Consider the following 9,044-nt stretch of genomic DNA (forward strand, 5'->3'; position numbering starts at 1 on the left):
GTGTTCCCCAAACCTATGGCTGAGGTTTGCTTGCCCAGGGCCTTCCCCGAGCCCAGGGCCCAGGTCTCAGGGGATTCCCAACTCGAGGCGTGGCTCAGGCACTTCTGGTTGAGGAGTCTCATCCCTCCCAGCACTGGTCGTTCTCCGGGTCCCCCTGCCTCCAGCTTACCCTCACCGGTCAGTCCACCTGCCACAGTGGCCAGTGTGACTTAAATGCAAACCTAAGCATGTGACAACTCAAGACCCTTCTGTGGCTCCCCTTTGCCCTTGGGACGAGCCCAAACTCTGGGTGTGGCCCACAAGGCCATGCACTTCCCGGCCCTGCCCACCTGTGGAACCTCAGGGGTCTGTGGGCCTTTGCCTCGGCAGCCCCTCCACCTGCCCTGGTCCAGCTGCTGTTCACCCTCCCTCTGAGCCTTAATCATAACTCCCTTTGGAAAACCTTCCCTGACCCCTCCACAATTTCTGAGTGGGTGATCCTCCTCTGTGCCGTCAGTCCCCCGGGTTTCCCTGTCAAAGCACATGTGTGAGGTTGTAAATGTCAGTCTGTCTGTCCCCCACCTGCTGCGAGCTCCCTGTTCCTTGCCAGTCTTGTTCACCACCTTGATTTGTAATTGATACCAGTGGTGATTTTGGGATGAGTGAGTGAATGCTTGAACCAATGAAGGAATGAGCCATCTGGGTCTCAGTTTTCCTAACTATAAAATGGGAGAGTTAGGTGAGCCTCATGGCTCTTTTTGTAATGAGGTCCTTCCACTAGCACCCCCAGTTTCTCATGTCACGTCTGAACTTCCCCATAATTGTAGACTAACTGCATCCTCCTGGGCACTATACCAGGATTCCTCACCTCTTTGATCCTCGCTGGAGCTCAACAGGACAGAGAACCATGTCCCCCATCTAACGGACTGAAAACCAGAAAGTGGTCCAAGAAGGCTGCAGGGCTTCCCCAGGGTCTCAGAGCAGGTCTGTGGCATCAGAACTCAGGCCTGATGATCCATCCAGCACAAGCCCACAGGAAGCTGGCACACAGAAGCGAGTCCCTAAGTCCACCACCTGCCCCAGCTCAAGGCCAAATCAGTTTTCCCCAGGCCTCCTTCCTGGAGATGCTTACCATTCAATTTCCCCATGTTTGCCCAGTGGCATATAGTAGTTGCTCAATTAAAACTTGTAAATACATGAAAGGAGATGGGAACCTGGACTATTCCTGATCAAAGTGTCCTTGCCTCCTCTTCCTCAGACTCCCCCGAGACCACCCCCTCCCGTCTGGGATGTCCCCATGGGAAGTGACAGGATTAACCAGACTTGGAGCTGAAGTCTCTCTTTATTGGTATGTATATTTCATCACCTGCTTCTGGTTTCCCCTGAATCTGGTCTCATTTCTCATAGTCTGGAGTGGCACCCTCCCTTTGCTCCCCCAAATTGCCCTCTAGCCCCTCCCCACTAGCTCTCAGGAACTGTCCTTGCCCAGCCCGGCTACAGAGGAGCAGTAGCTGCTATCCCCATTTATCAGATGAGGAGACTGGAATCCCAGAGTGCAGAGTCCAGCCCAAGGTCACACAGTGGTTCCTGGGTTTCTGTTTTGCCCTCAGTGGGGAGGAAGGACTCAGCTGGGGCTTCGTGAGCCCTCGCTGTGGGGGGGCAGGTTCTGGCGACGTCGCAGGGAACTGCCAATCTGGTCTCTGAGGGCCTCCAGTCTCCGGGCCAGGTTTGGAACTGTGCCCCCTCCTAAAGGGCACAGTGAGACTCAAGGCCTGCACGACACTGGACCCCTCCCTACCCAGGCCCATCAGGGGGGTCCCACCATCTTCTGGGGAAGCTTCAGGTGATGGTACCCATTCCCTTCCCCCCCACCTACACCATGGGCTCCGGTATACATTCGGGCATGCAGGTGGCCCTAGGAAGAGAATTCCAAGTTTGGAAACAAGAAATGTCCTAGAAATCACCTCTCAGCATGCACCCTATTTCAGAGATGGGAAAACTAAGATCTGGAAAGAATGTGTTCCAGCCCAAGATATCAAATAACACTAAGAGCTCCTCCCTCTTTCCCTTCTTCACCTCTCAGCACTGGTGATGTGTTCGGGGGCGCCACAGGCAGGGGAGGTGCAGAGGGTACCACCTCCTCTTCGGTCAGCATCTCTGCCAGGACTCGGGTCTGAGTCCAGTCGCTGTGGCTCCTGGGGCAGGGTGAGTTGTTTGATGGGAGGTGAGCCTCCAAGTTCCCAGGCCTCCTCCTCCCCCATCCCAGTGCCCCAGCACCAGGCCCACCTCTCTCTTGGGCACTTGGCAGAGCCGGGGCTACATGGGGGTGCCCAGGGTGGGGGCCGAGCAGACAGGGTCATGCCATCTGGGGCCTTAGAGCCAAACACCTGCAGGAAAGACCAGAGCCCACACTGGGGGACCTCAGCCTTGCCTCTCTGCCCCACTTCCCTGGAGCTCACCGTGACACCACCATGACTGCCACACCTGCCCCACGAAGCACCAAGACTGTCAGGTGGGCATAAAGCCATGGGGTCTTGGTTGCTCTTTCTGTGGGCAGCGGGTGGTCTTTATAATGTCCTTCCTGGAGACTAGGAACTCCCTGAGAGCAGGAACCGTGTCTGGTCTATATCTGAATCCTCAGTGCCCAGAACAGGGGCCGGCACAAAGCAAGGAGCTTAGGGGAGAGTCAGTGAACGCGTGAGTGAACACGTGAATAAGAAAATGCATAAATGAATAATACGTATGTAAATGAATGAATAAGCGAAGGGCAGAGTGAGTTCCTAAAAGAAGGCGAGGTGGGGAGAAGGGGAAGGCAAGGTAAAGAGCTATTCTGCACCCTGGGCAGAGGGAGCCCAAAGCCAGCCACTCACCCCTATGACCCAGCCTGGGACCCTGAAGGCCCTGGAGCTCTGCAGCCCAGGACTAATCCCCTAGATCAAGGTCTCCAGCTCTCCCAGACTTCCCTCACCCCTACTTTGGCCTTTCCTACCTGGGGCAGCTGGAGCTCCCTCCGTGTGCAGGCCCAGTGGGCCGGCGGGGCTCGGCACAGGGGGCAGAGGCGGAAACAGGGGCAGGAGCAGAGGGGTGGCAGTGCCTGCAAGAGGGCATGTCAGAGGTTCCCTGTTGTCCTTGCTCCTCCCCGCTTTAGGCTGGGTAGAGACTCACATGACAGGAGGGAGCTGGCACCATCACACAGGGACATGGTGGGGCTGGGCCAAGGCCCGGCTGGTGGAGGTAGCAGGCAGAAAGGAGGCGCCTGGAAAGAATAGTGGGTCCGTGCCTGTGGCCCTTAACGCTACCACCAGGCTGGCCCCCACACCCCTCCTTTCAACAAACGGAACACTGACTCCGTGCCAGGCACCGTTCGCAATGCTTTACAAATGAACTCATGCGATTCAATCTTTAAAACAACGCTGTAAGGTGGGCATTATATTATCTTCATTTCATAGATGAGGAATCCCTGGCAGTGAGAGGTTACATGACTCACCCAAGGTCACACAGCTAGGTGGCAGAGCTGGTATTTGAACCCAGGTGGTCTGATCCAGAGGTAAGACTCTTAACCATTTCATTAAGCCACCCCTTTTCCACCTGCCCTCTGTCTCACGGCCTGTCTCTGGGCTGGTGGACATGCTCACCGCTCCAATTCATGGACCTGCTGGGCCAGGACGCGCTGCTCATCCCGGGCCAGGTCCCAGCTACTCTGCAGCTGGCTCTTTTCTTTCCTGGGAAGAACAGGCCCCAGAAAGGTAACAGGAGGCAGGGCTGACGGGGGTATCAGTCATCCCCTCATTGCAGTGTAGTACAAGCCCCAGCAGGCAGGTGGGGACAGAAGGGAGCCATAGACTAGAGAGGGGGGCAACTTGGCAGAAGCAGCTCGGCAGTAAGGGGTGGGTACCAAGTCCCCTGGCTGGGGCTGGGCCTTACCTGAGCCTCTCATTCTCCAGCATGAACTCCTGGAGCATCCCATAGAGATTCCGCTGGGCCCAGGCCACCCGGGGCCCACTGAGTCCGGAGACTATAGGGAAAGGGGAGGTGGCTGGATCTGTAGGAGCCCCAGACCCTCTCCACATGCACCCAACCCCCAGGGAGCTCATACCCTTGAGGTTCATTTGGCTCAGTCGGGACCGTAGGAGATGGTTCTCCTCCTGGAGTTGCAATATCTTAGTCTCCAAATGCTGGGGTTGCTTTGCCATAGGGGACTGCAGAGAAAGAGACCCAGAACTGCCATTTATGGTTGAGCAAGTTGTGTACTGCACAAGGGCTTCCGGGAGGGGCAGTGAGTGAAGCCTAAAAACGAGCCCATGCTTCACTCACCAGCTTGCCTCCTAGCATAAGTCTACACCTGGAGGGGACACCTTATCCTAATTGCGTCAAAGTGCCTATGGCCTTAGATGCATGCCGGAGAGCCCCCTCTAAGCTGCTCCAAGTGCAACCCCAAATTCCTGTTCAGACCTTGGTCCCGCTTCTGACTCCAAACAAGACCCTACATCAAACCCCAACTCAACTCAGACTTAATAATGCTACCAGCTGGGATCCCGGCTAGACCCTGAATCATATCCCACGTCAACTCCCACCTTAGACCTTAGACTTGCCATGACCCTGACCGTGACCCTGACCCTGACCCCACCCGACCCAACCATGATCCCATCATCAGGATTCCAGCTCTAATCCTATCTCTGACTCCGTCCCAGACATTAACTGTGACAGCAACTCAGGCTCCAACTACTGGCTGATCTCCAACCACTGACCCTGCCTTCCTTCTACCTGTGTCTTCCTCTACTCACCTTGGGGGCCTGTGGCCGAGTAGTGACCCGCTGAGCTCGGCTGGCATATCGCAAGGTACTGAGAGTCTCAGGAAGGCACTGGGCTGAGGGGGACACGCAGGCCACCTGGGAGGAGAATGTCTTGAGTGTTTCTCTATGGGAGCCCCTCCCTCAAACCCCAGCCCTCCCTGCCAGCCCCCCTCAGGTACCATGAGAGTGACCCCGCGCCCCCCCAGTGAGTCCGCCAGCAGCTTGGTGAGCTTGCTGTCTCGAAAGGGGATGTGGCTTTGCTTCCGCTGTGGGTCCAGCAGCAGGGAGATGCAGTGACCTGGGTGGGGACAGCGAGGCCCAGTAAGGTTACACCCCTTGTCCAAGGACACACAGCTGGTTCAGCAGAGCAGAAATCCACCTAGGCCAGTGTGCTCTAAAATCGCTCTTTCCATGTGATCTCGTTCCTCACTCAGATTGGCCTCTGCCACCAGACTGGGGCCGGAGGGCAGAGGTGGCCCTGTCCAGCCCAGACCCCCAGTGCCCAACAAAGGGTCTGGCTCTCAGCAAGGGCTCAGGAAACATCTGACAAACGGACTGAATGAAGAGGAGCTCCCCACGCACGCCACAGTGGAGGCCCAATGACCTGGGGTGGGTGTGGGAAGACAGGTCGGGTCCCTTCTCACTGGGCCTCAGTCTTCCCAACTGCACAAGGGACAGGTTACATATCTGAGGGCTCACACTCTGTACTTGAGTGTGTCTACCTCCCAAACTAGAATTCTAATAGAATGAAGCTTATAGGCTTATAAAGTCATCAACACAGTTCTAAGAGGCGAGGCACAAGTCAAAGCCAGCTGAGACCAGAAGGAGGCCTGCCTGTGGCTCTTAGCTCACAGCTCCCTAATTCTCCTCCATCCCTACAACCCCACAACCCCTCTGGTTCTGCCGCCGCTCCGCTCCCTTCTCCCCACCCCTCCCGTGGACAGCTACAGGTCAGGCAAGAGGAAGGTCTCGGGATGTCAGACGGCTCCCCGGTCTCACCCAGGGCCAGCAGGCTGCGATTGATGCTGTTGGCCTCAAGCATCAGATCCCCGCGGGATCCTGTGGCCGCCACCTTCTCACTGCCGGCCAGGTCTACAAAGCACAGCTTCCCCCCAGCAGGGTCCCCGGGATCCACAGGAGGCATCTGCTGGGATTGGGGGATCAGAGCCTGATAGGGACTTGAGAGGGGCTGTCCCCATCAAAGTCACAAAGCCAGAGTTTCCACTATGACTTCCTTTGCACACCCAAGTTGGTTTATATACCCAGAAGCGGACCTTTGCTGGGTGGCCCTGGGCCAGCTCCTTCCCCAGGCTGGGGCACTCACAGTCTGGCGGCTGATATAGAGTGTGAGCAGGGCATGGCTTCGGCTGGAGGCCTGGTTCAGGGTGTGAGCTGAGCTCCTTCGACGGCTAAGACCTGGAGGGGAAAAGCATCAGGCACTGGACCTGGTAGGAAGAGCATGTAGTCACCAATAAAGGCAAAGGAGCAAAGGCATCCTGGTAGAGGGGCCAGCCTGTGCAAAGGCACAGTGGCAGGAAAGGGGAATGATGGGATGTGGGCTGAGACAGGTGAGCACAGACAGGTGAGAGGGGGATGGAAAGGACTGAGCAGAAGAATGTCAGATTCGCACCTGGTATACATCCTTCCTATTTCTTTGTAGAAGGAGGGAGAGGAAGCAGAAAGATCAGCTAGGAGACGTGGCACAATGTTGGGGCAGGAACCCAGAGTCTCAGTGACCCCAATGCCTGTCACAGGGTGGATGTTCAATAAATATTTGATGAATGAATGAATGAGACTGGAACAGAGGGGGCCTATAGGCTAGGCTAAGAGGTATGACCTTTGCCCTCAGGACACTGGACGGGTCTGGAGTGTCTGGAGGGAAAGAGGGATGTGGTTTGCTGCATGGAGAGCCTTGAGGTGGGAAGACCTATCCAGGGAGTGAAAAAAAAGGCTGACGCAGAGGCCCTGGGCTGGAGAGAAGGTGGGCCCGGAAAGAGTTTGGAAGGCACAATCAGCAGGCCTGGGGGTGGGATGGGGGCCCTCCTTGGGCTGTGTCTGAACTGTCGCTTTGCTGGCCTTTTGCTGCCACAAGGGTCTTCTCTGAATCCACAGCTCCAGCAAGGGGCCCTGAGTGCACTCAGTGAACAATAGAGGGATGGGCTTCCCCTGTACCCCAAAGCGCCCCTGAAATAGCACGCACCCATTTGCAGAAGTTCCATCAGAGCCCCCAGACTCCCAAACTCCACCACCCGCAGCTGCTCCACATAGAAGCCCCGAGTCTTGTTCCAGCGAACAGGGAGGGGCCGGGGAGACCCCAGGCTCAGCAAGTCTCGAACCTGGGTGATGGGGTGGAGGGAAGGAAGGAGCTCTGAGTCCACGTTCCATCCACCCCTAGACCTTACTGACAGTGCCCCCCACACACACACACCACCTATTCTGCCCCTTGCCCCAGGCTCCTTAGAAAGAAATGCCTCATTTCAACTGTGGGCTGTCTTTCCAGTCATCTCTGTCCCCCACCTGCTCATTGTAGATCTCCAGGTAGGAGGCATGGAGGGTGACGGGGGTGCCCAGGTGCTGCACACGGTCCAACAGCCAGGCGAAGGTCCTCTGCATGATGCCGCCCCGGCTGGGGGGTACAGGCACCCCCTCTCCCTGGGGGCAGAAACAGCTGAGCCTGGGGCTGGGTCGTCACCACCACAGTAATAACTACCCTTTGTAGAGCCCTTTCTTACTATGCCCTAGGAACTAACTATACGAAGTTCCCATGTAACATCTCATCTAATTCTCACAATCAGTACTATCGCTTCCATTTTATAGATGAAGAAACTGGGAGCTAGTAAGTAAAGGAGACAAAATTTGAACTCCATACGGGGCAAGTAGCTTTACCTCTATGGGCCTCAGTTTCCTTGTCTGCAAATACATGAACTGGGCTGCACTGTACAAGGCCCTACCCTCCGGAAGCCTGCGCCGCCAACGGCTCCCCAGAGCTTCCAGCCCATCAACCCCAGACCCACCAGGGCTCCCATGGCGCTTGGCCCACCTGGGGAGAAGGCCCGGTCAAGGTGTAGGTCTTCCCGGAGCCGGTCTGGCCGAAGGTGAAGACGGTGCAGGAGAAGCTGCGGGCAGCAGGGGCGTGGCTGGGCCCAGGCGGAGGGCGGGGGTCCGCGGCGGGGACAGGGCAGTGCGGGGATGCAAAGCATCCCCAGGGCCTCACTCACCCGCGCAGCGCCAGCTCCCCAAGACGCCGCACACCGCAAGCCCGGAACACGTCCTCCTGCGTGCACGCCCCGTCCAGCACCGCGCCGAAGCGGAAAGCTACATCGGGACCCCCGCCCGGGGGGCTCACCTGGGGGAGGGGGCGGTGGAGAAGCGGGGAGACGCCTGGGAGGGCGGGGCCTGGGCAAAGTTGCCTGGGGGGGAGGGACAAGGCATCCTTCCGGTAGGTTGTTTTAGAGGGGGAGGGTTTTCTCACCTGCAGAGTCCTGGAACCTGAGCAGTGCAGCGCGCTCTGTTCCCCTCGACGCAGCTCGGCCGCGCTCATGGGACGCACCCTGTGCTCCGACGGTAGGGTTGATGTTCCACCCCGATGTCTCTCCATCGGTCCCTTCCCTTCCTCTCTCTTGGGCACTTCCTAACCAATCTATACCCACCTGAGCACCACCTGGATGGGCGTTTCCGGCCCCTCTGGCCCCTGCTCCAGGCTCCACTCAGGGTCCCTGTGGCAGCAAGGTGAGTTAACCATCCCGGCGCCCAGCGGCTCTTTGAATCTCCCAGAATCTCTGCTTACCCATCAGGGGATCCGCGTTCCTCCATGTCCTGCTGTGCACACGGAGTTAGCCCCGCCCGATTTCGTTCCTTTTCCTCCCCACTACCCTCCCTTCACCACGCTAGGACTAACTATACACACCTTACATCCCCCACACCCATCCCCCCTTCCCAGGCCGCCATCCATCCGGAAAGGCTCTGGCCTGCGCTGGGCCAGGTAGTTAAAGATTTACCCACCCCCACCTCTGTGGTGGAGGAAGTTTCTCCCAAGCTAGGGAACCCCTAGCGAGAGGTTTCTGGATTCTGAGGATTCCTTGCTCTTGCGAAGTGCCATCAGAAGGGACCCCCCAGACCAGCGTCCTCTGTGCGCAGATAGGAATACGGAAGCAGGAATGGGAGGGACTCAGCCAAGACCAAACAGCTCTGCCTATTCTATCCACAAACTCCTCCAGTTTTGTAACCTTCCCCCCTCTTCCCTTTCTCCATTCCTAGGAGCTTCAGCTACTA

General features: G+C 57.3%; 1 protein-coding gene and 1 long non-coding RNA gene across 4 annotated transcripts in view; one reads left to right on the forward strand and one right to left on the reverse strand.

The window, feature by feature from the left end:
• Positions 1–2,236, forward strand: part of LOC117032394 (uncharacterized) — an 11,986-nt gene extending 9,750 nt beyond the window's left edge. Inside the window, exons 3-4 of the long non-coding RNA XR_004424725.1 lie at positions 1,238–1,327; positions 2,063–2,236. This is a non-coding gene — a long non-coding RNA (uncharacterized LOC117032394). The remainder of the gene's footprint in view (positions 1–1,237; positions 1,328–2,062) is intronic.
• KIF12 (kinesin family member 12) lies at positions 1,334–8,839 on the reverse strand. 3 transcript variants are annotated; one of them, XM_033123905.1, is made up of 19 exons: positions 8,781–8,803; positions 8,423–8,588; positions 8,245–8,323; positions 7,991–8,118; positions 7,813–7,888; positions 7,290–7,424; positions 6,973–7,108; positions 6,097–6,188; positions 5,772–5,919; positions 4,952–5,070; positions 4,764–4,868; positions 4,076–4,178; positions 3,904–3,994; positions 3,615–3,701; positions 3,145–3,235; positions 2,969–3,073; positions 2,266–2,366; positions 2,056–2,174; positions 1,334–1,725 (listed from the first exon to the last, which is right to left on the reverse strand). In XM_033123905.1, exons 2-19 carry the CDS (start codon positions 8,512–8,514, stop codon positions 1,604–1,606), a joined length of 1,929 nt encoding a protein of 642 aa, XP_032979796.1. In that variant the 5' UTR covers positions 8,515–8,588; positions 8,781–8,803; the 3' UTR covers positions 1,334–1,603. The 3 variants fall into 3 exon arrangements, with proteins under 3 accessions (XP_032979796.1, XP_032979797.1, XP_032979795.1); XM_033123906.1 differs by having other exon boundaries at positions 5,772–5,916; positions 8,423–8,839; XM_033123904.1 differs by having other exon boundaries at positions 8,423–8,839.
• Between the last annotated feature and the right edge of the window lie 205 nt (positions 8,840–9,044).

The sequence above is a fragment of the Rhinolophus ferrumequinum genome, chromosome 12 (genome assembly GCF_004115265.2).
Source record: "Rhinolophus ferrumequinum isolate MPI-CBG mRhiFer1 chromosome 12, mRhiFer1_v1.p, whole genome shotgun sequence".
Taxonomy (NCBI): domain Eukaryota; kingdom Metazoa; phylum Chordata; class Mammalia; order Chiroptera; family Rhinolophidae; genus Rhinolophus; species Rhinolophus ferrumequinum.

Excerpts from the sequence above, each read along its gene's own strand:
- KIF12 (XM_033123904.1), bottom strand. The coding sequence starts at position 8,514 with ATGGTTAACTCACCTTGCTGCCACAGGGACCCTGAGTGGAGCCTGGAG. Across the intron at positions 8,324-8,422 it reads CCCATCCAGGTGGTGCTCAG|GGTGCGTCCCATGAGCGCGG; the intron begins GTGGGTATAGAT and ends GTCGGAGCACAG. Across the intron at positions 2,175-2,265 it reads GCCAAGTGCCCAAGAGAGAG|GAGCCACAGCGACTGGACTC; the intron begins GTGGGCCTGGTG and ends ACCCTGCCCCAG.